General features: G+C 36.0%; 2 protein-coding genes across 2 annotated transcripts; both read left to right on the forward strand.

Moving 5' to 3' along the window:
- Window positions 1-14,521: 14,521 nt before the first annotated feature.
- LOC129226539 (DNA-directed RNA polymerase I subunit RPA49-like) lies at window positions 14,522-15,718 on the forward strand. The gene has a single exon (XM_054861148.1). It carries the CDS (start codon window positions 14,522-14,524, stop codon window positions 15,683-15,685), a length of 1,164 nt encoding a protein of 387 aa, XP_054717123.1. The 3' UTR covers window positions 15,686-15,718.
- Window positions 15,719-16,257: 539 nt separating this feature from the next.
- LOC129226163 (uncharacterized) lies at window positions 16,258-17,063 on the forward strand. The gene is made up of 2 exons (XM_054860763.1): window positions 16,258-16,278; window positions 16,467-17,063. Exons 1-2 carry the CDS (start codon window positions 16,258-16,260, stop codon window positions 17,061-17,063), a joined length of 618 nt encoding a protein of 205 aa, XP_054716738.1.
- Window positions 17,064-27,321: the final 10,258 nt, after the last annotated feature.

Raw genomic sequence — 27,321 nt, forward strand, 5'->3', positions numbered from 1 at the left:
GTGACCAACGCCACCCAGGCAGGCGCATCGAATCTTTCGCATTTGAAAATATCAAAAAAAAAAAGCATTAAATACTTCAATGGAGTTTTAGTTTTTTTTCCGTACTCTTTCAATACATTTTTTCTTTCTTCTTCAGTCTTTCTTTATTTTAACAGCTCTGTTTCTGGTAATTTTCATATTTTGATACATTTGGCAAAATGCTTCAAATTGAGACATTTTATTTTTAAAGCCTTTCCCCCCCCCCCCCCCCCCCCCCCCCCACCTTTCGGGGAATAGGGGTTTTTCAGGTCATCAAAATCCGGCCGCTAGTTGAGGGGAGAAAAAAATTATTGTTAAAAATTGTTATTTTTGCCGATTTCCAGCTGTAGTTAATATTGTACACATGCGTCGGACCTTTTCAACGCCCATATTGCGAGTCACCCGTGTGACGCAATCATTTTCACTTTAATCCCTAATCATATTCATGATGAAATAGTTTTCGGGAAAACATTGCTTTTACTCGCTAATCTATTCATTATTTTCAATAAAAATAAAATTCTCTGAGCAGTTCAATTTTAAATGTCTTCTTCGAACGGAGATTCAAAATGGGGCAATACTAAGCCTAAATGCGCACAATATAACCTGTTTTAATTTAATTCTTCTGTTTAATTTGGATTTCTGTTTAATTTGGATTTCTGTTTAATTTGGAATTGTTAATAATATTTCGGACCATATTTTATTATTTATTTGTGGCTTCCTATTCCAGTTTTCGTTTCACATTTTCGTACCTCCTTTATTATTTTCTCACAGATTGATTTATTCATTCGTATAAAACATTAATTGCAATCGCAGTGGCCTGATCGGTAAGGCGTTGGAGTAGTTACGGTAGGGTCGCGGATTCCATGCCAGCCGGTCGAAGATCCTCCATTTTCGCCAATGGTGACTGGTGAACGTCAGGTGTCTCGTGGTTGTAAAGTCCTCCAAATTTCTATTCCTAATCTGTAAATCTGGGGATGCTAGATTAAGGGTTGCTCGACTCCTGATCTGAATCAAAAATGAGCTGTCTTCATGGCCTATCCAACCGGTTGAACCACGTGTAGTGTGTAGTGAAGGGCCCTGAAGTGTAGTGAAGTGTTAATTTTTCAGTACCATTTCGTTCTTTTTTTTATTATCTTACTCGTTTATATCAGAAGTCGACAATCCAAGGCCCTCGGGTCGTATCTAGCACGTTGAGGAAAGGGGAGAAAAATGCTTAATAAAAAGAAAATAAGTATGTTGTGGCTATTAGGAAACTTTCTTCTATATATTTCTTATGAATTCTGATCCCTCCCCATGCTTGAAGAGAAACTAATATTCCCAGAAAAAATAAAATTACGCACACAAAAAATTGGAGAACCGTCCCAATTTCCGAATTATTGCAAAAGCAAAGCAAAGACCGAAAATTGGAAGTTAAGTTTTAAAGCCTTGCTTGAATTAATTACAAATATTTTTATTTGTTAACAAACATAAGATGGCAACAGTTAAAAAGTTTAAATCATTGAGTTAAACATTTCGGATCATTTCCCAACAATTAAAAACATGCTAAATGCGCAGACGACAGTCTGTTACGATTTATCTTTCTTATTGTTGCATTAATTAAGCTATTTTTATTCGCAAAAAAAAAAGGTAAATTAATTTGAATTCTGAAATTTTGAATTCAGTTTATGTGTTTCGCAATCACGAGTTGCGACAGGACCCTACTCATTGGGGGCTATTGTTTCTAGAAACAGCATGGACGGATTTATGGGGGGGCAGAGGGGGGCAATTCCCCCCCCCCAGTTTTGGGAGGACATTATGTAGTAACAACACATCTTCCAAAAATTAAAAAAAAAAAATTTCTTTTTTGAATATTTCAGAAGGTTATGGGTGGATTTTTAAGGGGGGGCATAGGGGGCAATGCCCCCCCAGTTTTGGGAAGATTTTATACAGTAACAACATATCTTCCAAAATCTTAAAACAAAAAAATCATGACTTTTTCTTTTTTGAATAGTTTAATGAAAATGAAGAGAAAAGCGAATGTCCTTTTCTGATGGGAGAAAAGAAAAGGGGGGAAAAAAACGAACATTAAATACAAATAAAACAGCTGTCACTGGGGTGCTAAAAACGTGTCTAAATTCACTATTTTGGACTGAAAACCATTTGGGCAAGTATATGAATGAAAATATAGGCTAAACGAGCTTTACATTAAGCTGCAACACTTATAATAATTGACGATTATTTTGACAAATTAAAAGCTAAAGCAAAGGGGGGAAAACTCCCCCGCCGCCATTCTCGCTAACAGAACAATCTACTCGTTATGATTTGTGTCCACATTTCAAGTATATTTGTGCATAATATTTATGTTCTAAGTAGATTAATTGGCCCCCCTTTAAGAAATTCTTTCTCTCTCTCTCTCTTTTTAAAGAGAGAGAGAGAATAAATAGTATCGCAAACTGAATAAATTTCAGTTATCTGAGTATTCTGATTAAATGAATCTTTTTACTGGGAGGGAGAGTACAATTTTACTTACTATATAAATGCTGTTTAAAAAGTAAGGTTAGTCATAATCATCTAAGTCTAAGTGAGTCAGTCCTTCCCATTATTGAAATCTAAATAATTGAGTTTGATATTTGAGTCAAAAGTTTTTGAAAATTTTGCTGAAATTTTATAAGTCTATAAAAACTTAACAAAGATCGGTAAAATCGTAAAAATCCTTTAACCGTATAAAAACTGACGAATTTTCGTAAACATTACAAAAGATCAAGCAAAAATTTGCAGGTTAGAGTGAATTACAAACAGGGTCAAATTTGCCTATAAGATAAACAAGCTATTGCTTAGGGCCCCAGCTTTGAAGTGGGTCCCTAACTCCAAAAAAAAAATTCATGATTTGTTCCTTAAAAAATGGAAATTGCTTGAAAAAACTAATTTAATTTTTAAGTGCTTGAAAACCTTGAATATTTCGAAACGTGTGGCTACAAACCTTAAATTTTAAAATTTCTAACAAATGGTAGAGGAGAAGGAATGCCAAAATATGTCAAATTCAGCTCCTTGCCACATCCTGTATTAAAAATGTAAAAATTATGGTTCTCACGTTTGTAACATTATTTGAAATAAATTTTTGTGACTCATATGTTTCATATCTTGCTAGGTATTCAATCCCGAATGCAGTAATTTGGAAATTCCTTTGTATTGATTGCTTTTATCTTACTTCTTCTGCATATTGTCTATCTGTTTAGCACGGAAAAAAATACACAATACACTACTTCTATTTCTTTTCGTTTTCTGCCCCACTTGCAACTGAAGAAAAGTTGCTGTCATGAGAAATCTATGGTTACTTTTCTCTATTAAATTTAAAATAGCTATTTCTCAAAGTTAGAACAGGACTATAAAAATTTACAATCAAGTACTAAAATATCAGAGACTGGAAAGGACAGACGAAGTGCGTTAAAAAATTTATTTATTTTATTTATTCTAGAGTCCTTGAAAATAATTAGATAGGACTTTGAAAATCCTAAGCTAAATGGGCTCCAATTACTTCTACTGCATATTGTTAATCTTTTTAGCCAGGAAAAAAAAAAAGATACACTACCTCTATTTTTTTTCGTTTTCTGCACTCTACTTATAATTAAAAAAAGGTTGTTGTAATGAGAAATCTATAGTTTATTTTTTGCTTTCAAACTTAAAATGGCTGTTTCTTACAAAGTTTGAACTAAATTATACAACTGTATAATCTAGTTATCAATTTCTACGTCTATCCAATTAACCTCTATAAGGCTTCAAAATGCAGAAATTTATATCCATTTTACAAAATTTCCTGCGGAGGAGAAACCCCCGGCCCCCTAAAATTGGAGATATTCTATTTCCCACTTAAAAGGGAGCCCTGCATCACTCTCTTGATACCGGCTCCCTCTCTTAAGGTGAGTTCAAAAAGGACAGCATGAAAACACACATTAATGAAAATGACACACAGAAAAGTAAAGCATGGACTTATGTATCGCAGGAAAAAGACAAAAACATGGGAGTGGGGGGGGGGCAATAAAAATGTTGCTAAAAAAAAATCGTGCCCCCCCCCCCCCAGGAACTCAGTCCTAAATCCGCCTATGAGAAACAGCTCCTGTTCCCCAAAGCTTGCCCCTCCTCCTGGGCGGTTATATATGTATAGTTGTGTGTGTAAACCTGTGTGTATGCACGTAGGCGTGTATGTATGTGTATGAGAGTGCGTATGTGTTGGACATAGACGCCACCGACCAGAAGAAACAGATTCCCGGGGACAGTGCTCGGGATCAAAGGAGCAGTGCCTGCAGCGGACGGTGGGCGGGAGTGCTGTAGAGGGAGGCGGGGTGGCGGTGGGAAAATAAAATCAAAGGACATCAAAACAGTCAAATGAGAACAATAAGCAATCGTGATTGCTCAAAAAAAAAAAAAGCACCTCTTGGAGCGATTCGCGCCAAAATTGAACAAACGCTTATTTATATGTAGGTTTACATTTATTCCAAATTTCATGAAGAACGTAGCGTTACTTTTGGAGATATAGCATTAGGAATAAAAAAAAAAACACCTTTGCACTACCCCCTTTTCAGCTCTTGACGCCAAAATAAAATCAGCTCTTGCACCCTCTAAAGACTACTTGTCGATAAATTTTTGTTTGATTCCGTTCATTATTTCTTGAGATATAGCAGACGCAAGTGACGACGAAAAACGTTCTATAGCTCAGCACGTGTTCCATTCCATTTCCATTTTGCTCACCCCCGAATGAATGTTGAGTTTATTTTTCAACCCGACCACCCGTGGATATATGCCTAGGAACGTACAGACACCCGAAATACCCATTTTGATGATCCCCGAGTTAATTACAACGAGTTTTCTCGTGACGTCCGTATGTGAGTATGTGTGTATTTATGTCGCATAACTCAAGAACGGAATGGCCTAGAAAGTTGAAATGTGGTACGTAGACTCCTAGTGGGGTCTAGTTGTGCACCTTCTTGTTTGGTTGCATTCGTATGCTCTAAAGGGGGGTGTTTTGCACCTTTTTTTGGGGAGGGGGGAGAATCATTGTTAATTTCGATGTAAACTCACGTGGTGTTATAATTTGGCGGACACTTGGCGATATATCGCCAGTCTTTTGGTCGCCAAGTTTTGTCGCCAACTTGGCGACAAATTTGACGATCTTTTTTTTTTTTCTTTTCTTTTCTTTTTTTTGAATTTTTTTTTGTTTTAAATCTGGTCTCAATTTGGCCACTGTTGATGATATTTAGAGAGTAAACTATTGAATCATATTAAAACTGCCAATAATGAGAAAATGACATTAAATTGGAGTAAAAGGAAGTCATATGATGCACACATCAGCTCGTCTGCACTCATCAGCCCGGAATAGGAACCACCTGAGCTGGAGGCGAAAAACCTCTTAAGGGAGCCAAAAGAGCCAAACAAACTGGTAGCTAATGTAGAATTAGCACACCAGATGAAGCCCTGGCTTAGGGCGGTAACTTACTACAAAATACCATTGTTAATTGTTTATTATTTAAAAATTATTCTGTTAATTCCACATCAGAGACTTTAATTTCTCTGCGTATTGGCATCAGATGGACGAAACCCAAGTTCAGAGAGACGCTCTTGTTGGGAAACAGCTTATCCCTGCGGTCAGTGGCGGCTCGTGGAAGGGACAGGGCCCCCTCACTTTTTTCAGAAGACAATAAATTGAAACTTTGTATTTATTTTCCTTTTTTTTTCTTTTTGTGCGTACGTACTTGAAATATAAAAAAAAAAAAGATTGTACCGTATTATCCAGCCTGCATATAATCCACAGATTATCTGTTAAAAAGTGCAAAATTAATGAGGTGCGGATTATACGTTGTCGCTGATTATCTGTACGAGTGTGTGTGTGTGTGTTTTCCCCCTCAACACCAACGCATTGAACCTCAATATTTACAGCAGGATTCGCAGAGACCGTTGCCCTACTGTTTATTTTACATAGCTTAAATGTTCTTACGTAATTCAGGCTATGTGAAATAAGCAACATACAATAAAGGAAGAAGTCTTCATTTGCACAAGATTAGACCGCTTGCTCCTTTCTTGACTCTTTGTCTTCAAGTAATTAGCGTACTACAACGACAATTTAGAGAAGCAATCATTATTCTTTAGATTATTTTTATATTAGTTTTGAATATACCTTAAAAGTTATTACTTCTTCACGTTTTTAATTTAGTGGCTGAAATGAATTTAATTTTATTAATTTAACAAAAGAAAAATTAATAAAGTTTAAATATTAATTTTTTTTGAACAAAGGGAGGGGGGCGAGTGTACCCATGATCTGGCCCCCTCACTTTTTCAAGGCACGAGGCGCCACTGCCTGCGGTGCTGCGAATTGATGCAGAAAAGACAGCTTTACGGAAATTGGTTAACGTTGAAAGTGTGCTCTGCGTACAAATCCACTGTATTTTACATCGTAAATTTGTCAAATTCAGCACAGAGGAGCTCAAATGCCCTGTGTTTCATATGGGAAGGTGCAAAACTTTAAATAGCTCCAAAGCATTCAATCATAGCAAATTTGAATTTAGTCGCTAAATAGCGACTAAATGAATTTGTGCAAAAAACACATGAGTGAATTTGTGTATCGTATCAAATTGTTTACCATGTTCAAGACCGAAGAAATTTAAAAAAAAAAAAAAAAAAACTGCACCCAGGGATTTGGTATCAGAGCCTGTGACCGGTTTTGGAGCATCCCCCCCCCCCCCACACTGTTCCAGTGTCGTCGTAAAATAGCCACCGAATACAAGCGCAGTGCGTGCTCATTGAGCCGAGCCCGTGAGCATCGGAAAGTCTCGTGGTTGGTTGCTAGCAGTTACTATGGTGGGCTGAACTGGATTAAGCCAAAGACAAATGAGGTACGGGCGCCACAATTTTGGGACACCATAGCTGTAACTAAAGTTATAACAAAAATTTTAATAATTTAAAATCGCACTATAGCAAGATAAAGCAGGGCCGTATACAGGTGTGGAATCTTAGGAATCACCCCCCCCCCCTCCACCCGAAAAGTTCGATTTGACGTTTAAATGTTCGTTTATATTTAAAAATTTCCAAACAGTATTGTTCCAAAACTCAAATGTCTTTCATATGTATATTAGTTGCATAAAACGTTTTCATAAATAGATAACCCGACGACTTGAACATTAGCTCAAATAGCGCAGAGCTCCGCATGAAAGTTTTTAAACCCTCCCCGAAATTATTTTCTGGTTACGGCCCTGAGGTGAAAGTACAATTAAGTGAAGAGACAACAATATCCTTAAAATTTTACCCCCTTTCACAAATCCCAAAATGTTTACACATGGACGTCCCAATGGGAGGTCACGGGAGGGCACTATCCGGGATTCTTTTTTTCGGGAGGGGTCCGGATTCGCACATTGCCTAACAGTCTAACACACACACACACACACACACACACACATATATAGGCACACATACACGCATAAAAATATTAACGCAGAAGATGTATTTTGTCTCGATTTTCAATGATTCCATCACTGTTTGAATTTTTGTTATTTTAATTTTATTTTCTTATTATTTTTTTTATTCACATTGTAGTAGTAAGAATAATAGGAGAATGTCTCTTCAAGTCAGATGTAGAACATTCATAATTTCAAGGGGTCCGGGGGGTTCTCCACTGGAAAATGTTTTGAAAAATATTTATAAAAATCTGTATTTTGCGGCCTTATATGGGGTAATTCAGACTACAAAAATATCAAGAAAAATAGGCAAACAAAGTCTTTTAAAAGTTATGTATTCTTTTACGAATCAAGATCAATCAAAATAAAAATTGCTTGGTGGACAAATCGTTGACATTAATCGACAGAGAGGAAAAACGAGAGAGGAGAAAAGAAGCACATCGTCAAAAAATTGGACTAAATGGTTTAAAAGAAATGGTGTAGAAATTCAGAAAATAAGAACGAAAGAGTAATATTCTGGCCATTTGGACAATTCATACTTTATTTTCTTGACAAGGGACAAAATTGAAGAACTTTTCAAGGAATTTCAAAAACTTAAATAATTTTCAAAGACTCTAGAACAATTGAAATTATTTAAAGCACATTATTTGCACTTTTCAGAAGTTGATTGCACAGCCTTACAAATGATTAAAACTTTGTAAGACACACCTGTTTTAAGTTAAAAATAAATGCACAACAAAATGTTTCTTAAAACAAACTTTTTTTTTTTTTTTTCAATCACAAGTAGTGCAGAAAATGAAATAGAGTAGAGTAAGTGTTCCCCCCCCCCCATGCTTAAGATATTAACAGTATCAGTAGAAGTAAGATAAAAACAAGCAATAACAAAAGAACTTCCAAAAATACTGAATTCGGTATTAAAGATCGGCCTCATTTTGGGGCCCCCACTTTTTGTTTGGGGACATTTTTCTAAACATTCTATGCACATTGATACAACATTGACTAGCCCAGCAGAATTCAAACTTCAGTTCATTACACCTTACGGACTAACAGAAATTTTGTTTATTACATATGTTGCACTTGAATTCTCAGTAAGCTCGGGAAATAACATTTTGAATCGTATTTGGCACTTCACAAAGGAAATTAAATGTCATAAAAGTACATTGTAACAGAGTTGAATCAAATCCCACATTTAAAAATCTAGCTTGTAGCTACATTTTATTAAAAATGTCCTCACTTTCAATAATTTAATTCTTTCAAACATTTTCGTTACGCAGATTACAGTGTTTGTAATCTCTTTAGAAAACGCAGTTAAAAGTAGAAACTGGAAGTGTTGAGCAGTTTTACAGTGATATTTGGGCCCCCTAAAAATTCTGAGGGGGATCTCAAGCTTCCCGAACCTTTTGGGTAATCAGGACCTGCATGGAACATATCAGTCCCAAAAATTGATCTTGAAAATTATGCCACAAAAACGCGAGAATCGTGATTTTTGCATTTTTTACTCAGGATGTATCAAGGAGCTGAATTTGGTGCATCTTGGTAACCAGATACTCGCCTAATCGGAAACTAGGGGCCCGGCCTTTGGGGAGTCCCCGGCTCGAAATCGGCGTAGTGTAAGTTTTATAAGAGTTTTAGGTGGAGGAGGGCAGGGGCGTGCACACGAGGGAGAAGGAACACCTGTTGGCCCGGGTCCGAGCCTGAAGGAGGCCCAATATTTTTAAAACTATAATTGAAAATTGGAGTAAACAATGGAGGGGTCCCAAAAAAATCATTTGTTACGGGCCCCTAAATTTCTGTGCACGCCCCTGGAGGAGGGAAGTCTACCAAACTGACAAGGGGCCTGCTTTGGCCCTGAATTGAATTGGGAAAGAGTGCAGCAAGTCCTAATTAAGTGCCATAATTTCAAGTATGCTTTGCAGCTAATGAGAACTAAAATTGCTTTTTCTGTATTTCTTCATATTTTCACTCGTTTAATAGTTACAAAATTAAGAATAAAAAAACTTTGTAATTCTCATTTTCTGTCTTAGAAATTTAAAAACTTTCGGGGGGCGGGGGGCTCTGGATACGGCCCTGGGCACTATGACCTTCCAAAAAATTCTTTACTCGGCAAAATTATCATTCTCTGCATAATTTAAGTTCCATTCGGTATGGCTCTAATTCACACAGACCAGTTTTTGGTTGTTCAGAGCAAGTATTGTTTAAGAATGATTATTATTAATATTATCATTTATTCAGTTTTCAATCTTGAAACTTTATTAATTCTATTTCGTGCAGAAAGGCTGCTGCCAAAGGCTTGCGGCCCAGAGTCTCTATGAAAAATATATGCGCACGGATATGGAGCATGGAAGATGGCTTAAAGTCGGATTTATTATTTTGAGTACCCACAGTTGAAACTGTAAACAATATTTCTTAAACTTGCCTCATATTTAGGACATAGCTGTTATGTGTTTGCACACGATAGTAAAATGCTAAGCATTCAAAGTAGATCAATGCTTCAGTCTTTCAGTATCTACTATGAAAAAGAACAATAGCTAAATAATATTACATTTGTTAAAATATACTTATTTTGCATCGAAGAGCTACTTTTAATTAAAATTCAATGAATAAACTGCCAAAAGTATTGTTAAGAAAATATCAATCTTAATTAATTTACTTCGTTAGCAAAGTTTTACAAGATTACAATTGTTATTTAAAACCGAATTATCACAAATATTACAAGTGTAAATACCTTTCTCTTTTCAATGAGCTAACAAAGGAGAAATACACTTTCCAAATCAGTCATAAAGTTACTGGAACCTAACTCATCGGCAAATTTAGATTAGAGCAACCAGGAGTTTATTATTTTAAAAAACCAAATGTCGTATTTCTTTCTGGTGTTGTTTAAAATAAATTATTTTGGAAGGAGGGGGGGGGGGAGCTCCTTCACTCCTTTTGGATCACCCCTCATTTGAGTATGTATGCACGTTTATTTATACCAATATACAGGGTGTTCCGTTCTAGCCTGCAATACCTTTATTTTCGCATCCGTCAGTCCTAGATGTGTACTTCCAATTGCAAAAATGCTCAAAATCAGATGCACAGTTAAGATAGTGAAAGTTTGAAGCAAAAATAAAAGTGAGTCAAAAAATACAAAATTTAACTTTTTATACGGGCCTTAGGTCCCCTAACTAATATTTAGAGAAATAATCTCCATTGAAAACTATTACTGACAAAAAAAAAAAAAAAAACTTGACATTTGTGTGACCAAAACTCAAGGAGGGACTATACAGATGAGATATGAACGTATTGCCCTTTCAGAAGAATGACAGGTCGTCAAAGTAAGAAAAACAATGTATTTATATTTTTACTTGCTATTCAAAAATAAATGCGAATGTTATGCCGTGATACGCAAAAACACACTACAAAACCTCGAACAGTTTGAAAAACCAAACTCTGCACACATATAATTTTAAACAATTGTTAACTGCTATATTTTCCTCCCAAAAGGTGTTGTTGACGGCGACTGTAAAGTGGTATAAATCACAAAACGCTGTGTTTCATATCTCACTGAAAATTGGTCGTACTAATTTCAAACTTTTTTTGTTGAAATTATTTTTCAATGAAGATTATTTCCCTAAGTATAAGTTGGGGGATATTGGGTCCGTATAAAAAGTTAAATTTTGTATTTTTTGACTTATTTTTATTTTTACTTCAAACTTTCAATATCTTAACTCTGCATCTGCTTTTGAACATTTTTGCAAGTAAAAATATACATCTAGGACTAACGGTTGCGAAAATAAAGGTCTTGCAGGTTAAAACGGAACACCCTGTATAAATATGCTATATTGTTCTGAAGAAACTTTTGAGCTTAAAAAAACGTTGAATCTTAATTTTTGAGTAAGTTATTAAGAGTTGATATGATTTTGGTGATTGACCCTATTTTCCAACTCGACTCTCTTTGCCTATCTCTCTAAGGCCACCTGCATTCCAATGCAGCACACGCAAAAAATCTCGTTCTCCGTGTAATGTTCTGCGGCTGTAGTGGATTTAGTGTTAACCAGGGTGCACCACGAGGAGGCTCATTGACCCCTGAAAATTTGGTGAAATACTGTTATAAATTTCTTTGCTTTAAAAAATAAATCCATTATGCTATTTTTATTTTTATGGTAGTGCACCGACTCATAGATGATACATTGGGAAATCGATTTCAAAAGCTGAAAAACTGTTAAAAACTTTTAATTTTTTTTAAAGTGAAATTAACCAACATAAAAAATTAGTTTGTGCTTCAGTTTTCTAACTTATTCAACCGCTTTTTTTTTTTCGCAATATTGCTTTTTATGACATTTTTAAATTCGCATACTATTTCAATTTACCGAATATAAGTTTCAGCTTCTGAAACTTAACCGACAACCGACATTAAATTATTTACTGTTGTTTTAAATTTTCTAGTTAGAGGAGAAAGTGGCAGAAGCTTCGTCTTCTAAGCAGGGGGTCGTGGGTTCGATTCCCGCCGGTGCCCCGGTTGTTATTTCCTTCTCTTGTGTTGTAAATCGTTCCTGTGTGTGTCCGGAGGCACGGCGCTTGGCACGTAGTTCGCTATGTATGTGAAGCTGTTTAGCTTCTAAATAAATAAATAAACAGAGGAAAGAAAACTGAAGAATGACTTAACAAGGAAAGAGATTTCGATTTCGAGTCACAACTGACTACAACTGTATTTATGTCAAGGACTGCATAGTAAGTGCCTTGCCTCCATTATTTTTTATACCGATAGATGGCAGCACCATCACCGGATCGAACAGTTAATGAGAATTTAGAACTAGACCAGGAGCTAATAGCTACCTGGTGCTAGCACCCCCAGAGGTATCGTTTCACTTGGAGGACATTGAGACCACGAGCCTATGTAACGTCTCCCAGTCCCCTTTAATGACAACGGAAAGGAAAGAGAAACTATGCAATTTTATCAGGTTTATACCTTTTTTTCCCCCCCACTCGTCTTTGTATGTCTGCATTATGTCTCACGCTTAAAACTTATTTTTACTCAACAAAGCGTCACGATTTTCCTTCTATTGGAAAAGTGATTCAAAACATGTATGGTATTTGGTGTACAAATAAATTTTAAAGGATTTTTTTTTTCCCAAGTTTGACGCTTTATTGTGAAAAAATGGTTTCATGTTCAGTTTTCGAAGCATTGTACATCGTTGGACACTATATTTTCCCATCCTTCTGGGAATTTTTCGGACGCCTACTACTCGGATTATGGGAGATTCATGCATTAAAACTAACAAAACACGAACAGAAAGAGCATAAAGTTCAAAGACCAGGTAAGCATAACACAAGCGTAATATTAGCTAGAGTCCCTAGGGACTCTAATCACGCCAAACCGAATACAGAGATCTATCGTTAAAAAAAAAAAAAATAATTTACACAATTTAAACTTTTGCCTTGTCTTTGAGTGTTGTTTTTCAATAACGTTGTGATTCGAATCATCGATTTAACAGAAAAAATAACAATAAAAGACCCAAATAAAGTGTCAGAATGGAATTGTAGCACACCCGAACACATGTTCTTGATATAATTACGCGATAGTTAAAGAAATAGGAATGGACTCACTCAAGTAAAGCTACACACGTATAATTTGAACATTGTAGAACAGTAATATGAGCATTAAAATCCTGGACTCTCTTTCATCTTCCAGATTTTGAGTTTTTCCACAGCACTGTCATACGCTCCATGTTAATCCTACGGGAGAAGAAGAAACCCTGCCTCAGGCGGTCTTCGATCAATAGAAAAATGACGGGGCCGTGGTAGCCTGATCGGTAAGGCAATGGACTCGGGACCGGAGGGCCTCGGGTTCGATCCTTGCTGGTCGAAGACCCACCGTCGTCATTAAAGGGGACTGGGCGACGTTAAATATGCTCGTGGTCTCAATGTCCTCCAAGTGAAACGATACCTCTGGGGGTGCTAGTACCAGGTAGCTATCAGCTCTTGGACTAGTTCTAAATTCTCATTAACTGCTCGATCCGGTGATGGTGCTGCCATCTATCGGTATATAAAAATAATGGAGGTAAGGCACTCAGTATGCAGACCTCGACATAAATGCAGTTGAAGTCAGTTGTGACTCTGAATCGAATCGAATCGAAAAATGATGCCGCGTTGGGCAGTGGTAGCCTGATCGTTAGGGCATTGGACTCGGGACCGGAGGGTCTCGGGTTCGATCCTCACTGGTCGAAGACCCACCGTCGTCATTAATGGTGACTGGGCGATGTTAAATATGCTCGCGGTCACAATGTCCTCCAAGTGAAACGATACCTCTGGGGGTGCCAGACTGAGAAGTTATTCGGCTCCTGGCCTGGTTCTAAATTGTCTCTCAAACTGTCCATAGATGGCACCACCATCTATTGTGTTGTCTTTGTACTGTCCTGGAAAAACAAAATTCTGGAAACATTGTGGATTAATAGAGGTATAAGCTTCCCTAGTGGAATAGCAGAAACCTCAATCTGTGTGTGTGAAAGAAAGAAAGATGCCGCGTTGTCGCAACTCTGAAAACTACGTTTTAATATAGGGACTCTACATTTTCCCATCCTTCTGGGAATTTTTCGGTCGCCTACTATGGCCTTGCGTTCGACGAAACTCGCCGGTCAACCGGTAAGTAACCCGTTACTAACCGCAGCGTTCTATGATCAACCGGTACCGCACCGGTTACCATTCTAAGGTGTTGATTGGTTGATTGAAGCAAGTGATCATTAGCTGTCACGTGATTAACTAACCGGCCGCAACCGATCCTGCTCGTCGAACGTAAGCTGGGAGATTCATGCATTAAAACTAACGAAACACAAACAAAAAGAACATAAAGTTCAAAGATCAGGTAAGAATTACACCAAACAATTGAAGCGATAATATTAGCTAATAGACAAGACTGATTATAATCCTACTTCCGATTTCTTAGCAGCGACACCTACAGTTACTTGTTATCCCAAAGGCCGTGTAGCGCGACCTCTCAGTTCTTGCTCCAACTGAGGAGATTTTAACTGTATGATGCGATTAACTGCGAGCCGCAGAGTTTGTTTACAACCGCCACTCACGTGGTCGATCTTGTGCTAGAAAACATGGAAGACGAGGACAGCTGCAAGTTGAAACTCAGCAAACACATCGGCAGGCGTCCTCCCACTTCCATCGTCGAGTTCACCAACGGGAGCGTCGACTTCTCCGCCCCGCGAACCCTCCAGTTCGACAGGTATCGATCGAGCGCGGAATCGGATTCGAAGCGGATCATGAACGCCACGAACGGACGCCTGAACTACTGCGGCGAATCGCAGCTGGCGGACGGACCCCTCCGATACTTCGTGGGGGTCCGGAACAAGCGAACGGGCACGATGAAGCTCTACGACACCGAGTTCTTCCGCCTGAGACCGATCCTGAAGCCACCGGAAGTGAAGCCGGAAACGAAAGAGAGGAACTACCGCAGAGACGTCGACGATCTCGTCACCAATTTCGGGAGCAAGATGGGAAAACGGATCTTGAGCTCCCGTCTGAGTAGAACAGTAGACCCCGCCCACATGGAAGACAGCTTGGATAATTTGACGATAGACGACAGCGTCAACATGTCACCACAAATAGACCCCGCGGACAACATCGACTACATCCCTGCCAAGAACGTCGAAGCGTTGACTCCCGAAGACGTCTACGACATTGACGACATCGTCACGAAAGAAGAGTACCGTTCCCTCGGGGATTTGGCGGCAAAACTGACGAATGCCACCCCCGAAGACATAGCCCGATGGAAAGCGGAGAAAGTCTACTGCAAATACGTCTTGAGCCATCTTGAAGACGGAATCGACGATTCCCGGAAAGCCAAGCTCCTCGCGTACTACAACCTGATGTCCACTTTCATAAACTACCCCTACACGGAGTTTCGCAAGAAGTCCGCCGCCGTAGAAATCCCCGAACCTTTTCGACGGAGACTGCTCGATGATTTCACGGTGACTTCGACGACGACAATGGGGAGGAATCAGAGGTCGTTTCCGCCGAAGATGAAGGACAAGCTCCTCTCCCACATGATCGTCTTGGCGCTGTTCGTCGACGATTTCTGCTCGGATTCGGGCCTCATTCATGCCGACGTGAAATTCGGTCTGGTCCACCTGTTGAGCGTCGCTCAACTCCTCGGATGTTACGTCAGGAAGAAGACCACCCCCAGTGTCGTCAAGCTGATTGAACTGCGGGTGCCTTTGAATGTTTTTAACCCCAAGGTTTTTAGAAAGAAGAATTTTTAGAGATTTTAGAACTCGACTTTTGATGTCTACATCATATATTTTGCATAACAAACACTTTCTCTTTTTAAAACTGAAATTTTTTTATTTGGAGTTTAAATTTTTTACCTAGTGAGTGATGAAAAGAAATAATTTTTATTAGAATCATGCATTTGCACAGATGAAAGATTTTTATCGGTCTATTTTATTTTATCTCAGAATATTAAACTCTAGCTTTTAATCAGGTGTGCCCACCTGGGGGGGGGGTCATGGCGCAGACTGCACCATTGTTTTGAGGGGTATTTTTCTCCTTTTCAGAGGAGAGGCTTGCTTTTTTTCAGGGGGGGGGGGTCTGTTTTAATTCAGATCTATTCATGTAGATGAAACCATAATGCATGATAATATAAAGTATCAACTTCTACAAAATTTTATTGTGTTCAAAGAATAATGATTTGTACATGTTGCGGAACGTACTATTACACCCGCAAAACATACCAATCAGTTTTTCAAGTGCAACCAATGTTTTTAGGAAGTTGATATTTCATATTATAATGCATTATGTTGCCCTATATTTGAATACATTAAAGTGCAAGTAAATGGGTAAAAATTTATCATCCGTGCAAATTGAGCAACATACATATTATTGGTTGCTATATATATTATTGGTCCTGCAAATGCACATATTTCGGTGAGGCTTTAGTTTTCACTATCCAGTCATAATAGCAAAAATTTAAACTTTGCAAAACACTTTAATTTAACATGTCATTTTTTGGATCCATTCATATTAAATTCGTGAAGTTTTCAGCTTGTGAAATCTGACATTGATGACATCGTCACGAAAGAAGAGTATCGTTCCCTCGGGGATTTGGCGGCAAAACTGACGAATGCCACCCCCGAAGACATAGCCCGATGGAAAGCGGAGAAAGTCTACTGCAAATACGTCTTGAGCCATCTTGAAGACGGAATCGACGATTCCCGGAAAGCCAAGTTCCTAGCGTACTACAACCTGATGTCCACTTTCATAAACTACCCCTACACGGAGTTTCGTAAGAAGTCCGCCGCCGTAGAAATCCCCGAACCCTTTCAAAGGAGACTGCTCGATGATTTCACGGTGACTTCGACGACGACAATGGGGAGGAACCAGAGGTCGTTTCCGCCGAAGATGAAGGACAAACTGCTGTCCCACATGATCGTCTTGGCGCTGTTCATCGACGATTTCTGTTCGGATTCGGGCCTCATTCATGCCGACGTGAAATTCGGTCTGGTCCACCTGTTGAGCGTCGCTCAACTCCTCGGATGTTACGTCAGGAAGAAGACCACCCCCAGCGTGGTCAAGCTGATTGAGCTGCGGGTGCCTTTGAATGTTTTCAACCCCAAGGTTTTTAGAAAGAAGAATTTTTAGAGGTTTTAGAACTCGACTTTTGATGTCTACTAGAGACGTACCGAGTACTCGGTAACTACTCGGTACTCGGCCTACTCGGCCAATTTGCCGAGTACTCGGTACTCGGCCAAATTTTGATCAGATACTCGGCCAATACCGAGTAGTTGCAAAAAATTGAATGATGTCCAAGACAGATATTAAAATTTAGAAAAAAACGAAATCACATATAATATTCTGCAATCATTTACAATTTAAATTTTGAGAGTAATGAAGTTTGTAATGCTTCAAGGGAATAAATCTTTATTTTAATGTCCCCAAAGTTAATAAAACTTATTTATTAAAAATTGTGCAAAAAAGTAAGTATAGAAAATATGGAATTTTTATATTAAAAATGTATTTTTGCTACAAACAAAAATTAGTTATAAGAAATATAAAAATACCTTTGCTTAAAAAATAAAAGGAAATAAAACAATGTTAAAAGCACAGTGCAGACACGTGTTTTGGCATTACAAGTAATTCCTTTTTCAATGCACAAAATGTGAGCTCGTTTAAAAGCATCCGACAAAAATCGGATTCTTTTGTCGAATGTCTTCAGTCTTTAGCTAACATTTTATGCACTGAAAAAGACGTTCCTTGTAACGCAGAAACACGTGTCTGCAGCGTTCTTGCACATTTGTTTTTTTTTTGCTTTTAAAAATTATTTATTTTTGGCGGACAAGAACTATAATAGATTGGTACAATTTGTTTTAATTCTAACTTGATTAATCATACCTTTTATATTTATTTTTAATTTAAAAAATAATTTTTTTGTAAACTTTTTGTCAAAAATATATATATATATATATATATATATATATATATATATATATATAAACAATTTTTTTTAAATAATGCATAATTAAATTTCAGCAGGAATTTAGTTTTAAAAACTATTATATGGACATGGAGGTCTATACAACTATTCCAATAAGTTCAAAATTCATCACATGTGTATCGGTGGTTCTTCTTAAAACATAATTGGTACTTGGTAACTCGGCCGAGTAATGAAAGGCCGAGTACTTGGTACTCGGCCAAAGTGCTACTCGGTACGTCTCTAATGTCTACATTATCTGAGGCCCCTAGTTTCAAAACCGGACACTTGTAGAAAACCAAATTTTGCAGGAGACGTAAAAGTCCGGTTGTGAAACTGAGGCAGACCTTCCCGCCCCATTTCAAGGGGGAAAGAAGCGGTTTTTGAACCTAATATTGAGCAGGCAAATAGGCCTTATGATTCTCTACAAGATTAACAAAAAAAAAAGAAAATCGAATTTTTTGCAAGTATCCAGTTTTGAAACTAGGGGCCTCATATATTTTGTATAACAAACGATTTCAGTTTTTAAAAGTTTCTTATTTAGAATTTAAATGTTTTATTTCTTGAGTGATGAAAAGAAATAATTTTTATTAGAATCGTGCATTTGCACAGATGAAAGATTTTATCGGTCTATTTTATTTTATAAACTTTAGCTTTTAATTGGGGAGTGCCCACCTGTGGGGGGGGGGGGCATGGTGCAGACTGCATCATTGTTTTGAGAGGTATTTTCCTCATTTTTAGGGAGAGGCTTGCTTTTGGGAGGGGGGGATTGCACCTGTTTTAATTTGGATATAGGGGCATTCCAAGGTATTTTTGACATTTATGTAGAGTCCGTAACGTGACCTTTTTTGCAATAACTTTTTAATTTACTGTTTGATTTGCAAATTATTTTAATTTGAGCTGGTGTGTTGATAGGAAAAGATCAAAATAAAATAATATGCTAATCAAAGAGTAAATTAAAAAGTTATTGCAAAAAAGGTCACGTTACGGACTCTACATAAATGTCAAAAATACCGTGGAATGCCCCTATATTCGTACGGAGGAAACCTTAACGCATGATGATATAAAGTATGAACTTCTATAAAATTTTCTTGGGTTTAAAAATTAATGATTTGTGTGTTTACGCGTTGCAGAACATAAGATTACACACACAACACATACCAATCATTGTCTTTCAAGTACAACCAATGTTTTTAGGAAGTTGATATTTCATATTATAACGCATTATGTTTCCCTGTATTTAACCCTCGTGGGTCCCTCCCATTTCGGTTACACTCAAGACCCTTGGGGTCATATACGACCCCAATGTTTCCTTTAATAAATGTATTATGATTATTGAATGTAACATGCAATTTTTAAGTTTACACACTTTTTAATGATAAAAAAATATATATAAAGAATGCAATCAAAGTAAAATTTAAATTTTGACTTAAAAATAATAATTTCACAGCAAAACTTACAATAGCTGTAGATTTATTTACAACTGTTACAGACCTGATACAAATGATTTTTGCAAGTGAATTTCAAAAACTTAAGACATTTATCACTGTATTTTCTATCCAGTTCTCTTGGACAAAAGTTGCGACGTCCTCTTTTTTTTTGCATCAGTCTTGCATCTACTCATATTTGAATCTTCCATATGATCTATTTGTGATTTCTTAACAATTGCTGTGGCTGCTTCAGTTCTTGGGAGAAGTTTTCTATTATGTAGTGAAGGTTTTTATTAGTTCATAACCTAATTCTTCCAGAAAATACCTTCTTCTATTCGTTTTGTTTTCATGGTATGAAGGATTAATTTCACGCCAAACCACAAAAGCATTATAAGCAGATACATTAATTATGTTGTAAAAAAGAACTATTGGTCACCGAGCAGTTCCTCTTTTGCAAGTGTAAGTTGCTACTATTTGATCTACAGTATCAACAGCCCCTTTTGTCGAATTATAATCCAATATCATTGTTGGTTTTTATCAGATATATTACTTATATCGCCTTTGTTATGCATGGTACTAATTAGAGTGACACATTTATTTTTCTTCGGTGTATATGCTACTAATGTAGTGTCAGTTGTGAATCCAAATATTGTGGTATGCACCTCCTTTTATTTCGAATGAGTAAATTCGATGGGAAGTTCCGACTTTTTTTTCTTATTGTTCATAACATAGTTATCTTTCTTTTTAGTAGTAATTGTCCAAGTTCATAAGAAGAAAACCAGTTATCGAAAGTAACATTACGCCCGCTGAGACCATAGGTCATATCCAAAACAACACGTGAAGTTTGGTTTTTCTCTGGTGGACCATCCTTTGGCCTTCCAGTGTTAGCATATTCCATGCTTTTTAGAGTCACAAACAATCCATATTTTTATCCCATACTTAGACGGTTTTTTTGGCATGTACTGCCGGAACGAACAGCGCCCTCTAAAACCTACAAGTTGTTCGTCGATTGTGACATGATTTCCTGGATTGTATAATTTAGGTAAAATTTCAACCCAAGTGTCCCACAATTCTCGAATAGCAGCCATTTTATCACTCAGTCGCCTTTCTGCTCTAGTATCTTTGTTGTCAAAACGAAGGACTCACTTTGATATCACTTTGAACCTCTTTAGAGACATTGCAGCTCGAAAAATAGGTCGTCCAAACTCTTCACTCCACAAACTTGTCAGAGCTTCGCCATTTGATTTGAAAACCCCTGCTAGGATTAGAAGTGCCAAGTAGCAATGCAACTCATTATAATCGATTTTTTGCCACTTTTCACCGAATATCTTAGCACCTTCAACATTCGTCATATCTATAATAATTTTTTCAATGGTAGGTGGAAAGTACAACAGAAAAGAAGATTTTACATCTGTTGCTCTTGATGTTGCATATGATGTTGGTCCCGGTTTTAGTTTTATTCTATTTGCCGACGAAGTTCGTCCATGTCCTGCGTATGGAGTATCACGCCACTCAATTTTTTTATTTTTTGAAAGCATATATTTAGGCGAACCACTGTTCGATGTAAATAACTGGTTATTGTTATCACTTCAATCAGAGTTTGATGATGATTCACTATTCAATGATGAGTCCGATGGAAAAAAATCAGCATCACTTACCTCAGAAGTGACTTCAGCACTATCAGAATCTTCTAATAGAGCAAGTTGTTCTTTTTCACTTAGGGGGCGTTTTTTCCACACAGTTCTCCTCATAATCAATATGCATTAACAATAAAGATCATAAAATTATATGAAAACAACCGCTTATCAAAGTTATATCACAAGCAACAACAGAATGGTCTAACCCAAAGTGAAATGGCGCAAACAAAAAAAGGCTGCGCTTCAGAGCAAAAGTAGACAATGTGCTGGTCCCTAGTAGTGAAAATATGAAACAGAAATGATATTTGATATTTAGTGTGTCCACTGACCAATTGTTGAAAACAAGGGCTTGGTAAGAAAAGAGGAGTTGGTAAGCAAACCAAATTTTTGGTGTGGGGTCGCCAGTGACCCCAAGGGTCTTGTGTGTAAAAAATGCAAAATCGAGAAAAATAAAATAAAATAAAAACAAAGCAATGGCATTATTTTGTATAAAACACTAAAAGAATAAAAGTTAAAAAATGCCATTAAAAAGAAATGGTTGATTAACAAGGTATAGCAAACAGAAATTGCATTAGGGTCATATATGACCCCAGGGACCCACGAGGGTTAAATATATTAAAGTGCAAATATATGGGTAAAAATCTATCATCTGTGCAAATTGAGCAACATGCATATTATTGGTTGCTATATATACACTCCTGCAAAAGCACTTATTTCGGTGAGGCTTTAATTTTCGCTATCCCGTCATAATAGCAAAAATTTAAGCTTTGCAAAATATTTTAACTTTACATGTCAATTTTTGGATCCATTCATATTGAATTCATGAAATTTTCAGCTTGTGAAGTCAAGCGATCTAATCTTCATTTTCCTTAAAATAAGTGCCAGAAACAAATTGCCATAAATCAACATTCATGTAGATTTTCCCTCATACTTTTATCTGTCATAGTAAACTGGCAAAAACAGGAAGTGCAGTAATTTTTAGAATTTTTCTTTCTTTTGCCCTTTTATATGTTAACAAGAACATATTGTTATTATTTTGTTTTGCTTTTCTTTGAAATATCTTTTTTTTTAGATCCAAATGTAAGGTATAAACTGTACTTCTGTTACTTCATAATACTGTTATACTATTATGGTTATCCATTATTTTATTTTTCATGCTGCATTAGGCGATTCAATTTCAGTGGATGTAACTAATTTTTGTTTTTGTACAGTTTACATTGTTTTATAATTTCATGACGTGTCACCCCTTTGAAACATACATTTCCCCCTTTTACTGTTATATAAATTTTATTGCTCTATTACTAATGATTGTTGTTAGTCATACTGTTTTAATTCAATTTTATGTTTAGAAAATCTACAATAACATATATCATTCGGTATTTTTTGCAACAATTTAATATGCAAAATATATATAAATTTATTTTGCAACAATTTAACAATATTAATATATTTTTATAATGTTCCTTTGAAAAAAAAAAAGATCATGGCAAAATGTTTTTGATTTCATTTTCTTATTGATATCATATTCTTTTATACATGACACAAATGCTTCCTATGGGAGAGACCCACTGTAAAATTTTATAATCTGTCAATAAATTTATTTCTTGTTTTAGTGCTTGGGTCTTATACAGTTCTTGTTAGCACGTACTTTACTTGACAATCATACTAACTTGATAATTCATTTGTTTCCCCTCATTAGCTAGAAGTTAAATATTTTTTAAATAATGGGTATTTGTAATCAAGGGAAAAAATAATAATTTCATGTTTGAATACGTGAAAAATTTTTACAACTATCGAAAGTCTTAAACAATTTTGCATTTGTTTCTGAAATTAGAATTCATAAATCAGTTCTGTTTTATAATGAAAAATAAATAAATAAAGGTGTTAAATCTGATTCTATCTTAAACGATTTCCTGAAAACTATCTTTTTGTATTATATGGTTACTATAAAATGATATTATTGTTTAATGCCAAAAAAATGAAACCTTAAATTATTAATTATTGTCAAATATTATTTGTATTTTTTTCTATTCCCAGATATGGAAGGGTTCCCAGGTAATAAAATATTTTCCAGGTAAGTTTTCAAACTTCAATGATCAATTTATAAATCACATCTTTATGAAAAAAGTATACGAAATTACATTGAAATCGCCCTTTTTGCTCTTGTAAGACAGTTAAGTTGTCAACCAAAGCATTTCAAGCTACTGTCATAGAGGAAGACTATGTTGTCTTGAATTAAGAAAGAAGGAATTTTGAAGGGCTCTTCAAAAAAATGAAGGAGTTTTGAAGGAGCGTATGAACTCTGCCATTTACAAATGATGGTAGAAAATTGTATTCAGGCAAAATAAGTGGCAAAGACCTGGTGACCATAGCTCAATTTTGATGAAAAGTGCAGATATGACTTTTGTGTTTTAGTACGGCAGTACAGAATTTAAATTTCACTTCAAAATCTATATCTGTTTTGACTAAACATATTTTTTAGCTGTTCACTAGTACTTGCAAAGAGTTGCTGTCGTCAGGCTTTAGCTGCTTTCCCAAAATGGGCCATTCCATGGAAAACGGTGATTTTGTCCCCCCAAGTGACGCTTCATACATTTTATAAAAAATAATTTAAAGGATGATGAACAAAATTTTGTTGCTTAAGAAATCACAAACGCATGTGTGACTTCTAAAGCAAAAACTTTCTTCAAAAATTGTTTCTTTTTTATGAAATATAGGAACCGTCACGTGCGGGACAAAATGACCATTTTCAATGGAATGGGCGTATACATATTTTTTCAACGGTTTAAATAATTATTTCTAAACTAATAAGATATGTTTCCTTTACGTAGGGTACCGTAGCTTTCAGAATCTGCAATTTGTTTCGTCATTGCTGTATTAATAGAGCAAAAATATTAGCTGATTCATAAGCAAGTTACCAGAGGTTGACTTTGGATGTCCCGCACGTAATGCATATAAATAAATTTTATTTTAAATAACAAAATTGTTTAATAAAAATATAATTGTGTCAGGCGTATCTTTGTATCAAACATAAAGATTCAAAGAATTGCTTACCCCTGTTTCATTAAAATATTAAGAGACATGACGAAATGTTAATGAAATTTAAGCGTATTTTTGTCCCACACGTGACGGTGGAATGGCCCAAATCCACGATTTTCATTTTTCCTAGACATTTTATATTTTTTCATTTAAAGAAAAGAAATGAATCATATTAATTTGTCATTTCTATAGATAGACACATCAACTGTTTGACTAAAACACCCAATTCAGAGAAAATTCAATATTGATGACCGAGAAGTATTAATATCATAAATCACACTCTAGAAAAAAAACTTGGGTTTGTAAAAAATGTGGCGGGGGTGTGTGCTGTTGGAAGATGCCACTTTGAGAATCTAATGAAGGTGTTCCTAGAATATTGATTTGAAACTTGATATTGACAATACAAGACAACCTGCCCATTACAGGTTGGGTGCCTGTAACTAGCCATTTACCCCACAAGTATAAAAAATCTTTCGGGACATATATCTTTATAATGTAACAGGGTTCATACTCAATTTTCTAAATAAGGAGTTTTGAAGGAGTAAAATGAGTTTTTGAAGGAGTACTTCTGGGGTCTTCTTATGTAAAAATGTCGTCACACTTTTTATCCAACATATTTACCCCCTTCACCTTACTCCTTCATTTGTCACATGTCATTTTCATAAACATATTGTTATAATAACTGTGTAATGTCACTTTTTGTCTCCCCGTCAAGGCATGACATGTAGTTGTGGATGACTCTTTTTAAACTATTATAACTGCGGTTTACTACACAATTGTTTTTTTTAACGCAATCATTTAATATAGTACATCTACTTATGTTCTTTTAAATACTTAAATAATAATTAGGCAAACTGACTTTTGTTGCTGAGAGTGTGGTTTAGGGAAAAGCAATTAATCATAAAACTTGAAAAAATAGCCAACATGGTTGCCACACTTCCGTCCAAGGGACGGAATTCCGTCTTTTCAAAAATTTCGGCCATCGGATTTTTTTTTTCCATGTTCAAAATGATTTTTATAGATGAAACAAAGCTTTACTTTTGAATTTCTCACTCTCAAAAAAGGTCTTATTCTTCTGAGGACAAAAAACGGGTCCATCTGCTAAAGTTAGAAAGATAAGCTGTTTTTTTTCCCAAAAAATAATTAAATAAGTCACTCAATCTGTTGATTTCAACCATTCTTATCTTAATCTGGAAAATTTTATTCAAGTTTTTATCACAATGCATCTTATAGCCAAGAATCTCATACCTGAATTTTTTTAATTACTATTTTTTTGTATGAAATATGAACTATTTATGTAACATGAACTATAAAATCTGAAGCTTTTTTTCTGCATTAGCAAATAGTAAGTTTTTTTATTGTATTTATTATTAAGTTCTTTTTCTGCTTTTACCTCCTAAAAATCTTGGACAATGATATGTTATTTTTTTATTTAGGTTTTAATTTTTACTTAATCTTACAATTTGGTTTTACTATATAGTTACAGCATCAAAAATTAGCATTATATATGTCTAAAACACCAAACAAACTAAGCGCTAACATTTTGGTGTCGCGAAATGGAGCCACGCGCTTTGCAGTCCTGGCCAATTTTTAGAGTGGCACCCATGATAGCCAAGCACCATTTAAGAAGCATGATTTACTTCACTTATATGAAATGTCTGTCATCTGATACTAATAATATTTTGACCTTCAACTTTTATGACTTCTATAACCGATTTGTAAATCACAGCTTTATGAAAAAAAAATAAAAACCAAATTGCTACATTAAAATTGCTATTATATCTTTGTCCTTGGGATGAAGTTAAGTTGTTGATCGAAGTATTTTAAATTACAAATACAAAAGTGACGACCAGCAAGAGGCTCTGGGCCCAGCTAGACTGGTCCTAGTCCATTTACAATCCCCAGTGAAGATCAATGGCCCTCTTAAAACTGTCTACTCCTTTGCTCATGACCACCTCTTCCGGTAAACTGTTCCGAGTTTCCACTACCCTGCTAAAATAATAATTTTTCGTAATATCCATGTTAGCCTGAGATTTAAATAGTTTGAGGCAATGACCCCTTGTCCTGTTTTCAGTGCTAAACTTTAGCCCCGTAACATCTTTCATTTTAATAAATTTGAACAGCTGAATCATGTCCCCTCGGTCTCTTCTTTGCTCGAGACTGCACATTTTTAGCCTTCTGAGCCTGGAATCGTAGTCTAAGTGAGAAAGTCCACTTATTAGCCTTGTAGCCCGCCTTTGAACCCTTTCCAATACATTAATGTCTTTCTTAAGATAAGGAGACCAAAACTGAACAGCATACTCCAAATGGGGTCTTACCAAACTTCTATGTAAGGGCAGAAGAACTTCTTTAGATTTGTTTGAAATAGATCTATTGATAAACCCAAGCATCTTATTGGCCTTGTTACTAGCAATGCTGCACTGTCATAGAGGAAGATTATGTAGTCTTGATCTAAAAAAGAAGGAGTTTTGAAGAAGTTAAAACCAAAATGAAGGAGTTTGAAGGGCCCTTCAAAGAAATTTCCTAAATGGAGGAGTTTTGAAAGAGCGTACGAACCCTGTGTAATTTCAAGCATAAAAAAAAGCACTTTGGTACATTTCCTTTTTACAGGGTTCCCACGTGTCCTTGAAAGTCCTTTAAAGTGCTTTATTTTTGAGCAAAAATTCTTAATTATTTTGTCAAGATGCTTTATTTTTATTAAGCAAGACTTTAAAAAATGAAATACTTTCTCAATCATCTTTTTATTTTTTAAAGCCCATTGTTGATGTCTTTTACTGAATGAATCATTACGTTTACTAATGTTTTCAAAATTAAGATAAAATATTTTTAAAAAGCTTTCCCAGCTTTTTTTTTTTTGCAAAAACTGAAATTCTGCTAAAAAGCTGGTTTGCTTCGCATTTCTCCCCAAAATTCATTAAACGAGCATTTTCAAGCAATCTTGTAAAAGCCTGTCTTTTCGGTCTGGATCTTTTCTGGAGAGTCTATGTTCTTTTTTTGCTCCCTTTTCCATGTAGGATACTTTTAAATAATAATTTGAAACTTTACACAACCAGGGCACTGACAGATATGGTGCCCCCCCCCCTCACAAATTATTTTGATAGAAAGAAAACTTTAAAATATCGATTTCATAAGAAAAAAGTTAATAATTAAGATGTTTTGCAAAGAAATCATCTCTACATAGTATAAAATGAAGTCTCCAAAAAGCGTCTGTTTGTTTGAACTCGCAAAACTCGAGAACTACCCGGCCGATTTTGCTGAAATTTTCACAGTTTGTTTCTTTAAGTCCTGAGAAGGTTTGCAGACCGGTTCGAAAACAATTCGAT

The sequence above is a fragment of the Uloborus diversus genome, chromosome 7 (genome assembly GCF_026930045.1).
Source record: "Uloborus diversus isolate 005 chromosome 7, Udiv.v.3.1, whole genome shotgun sequence".
NCBI lineage: Eukaryota > Metazoa > Arthropoda > Arachnida > Araneae > Uloboridae > Uloborus > Uloborus diversus.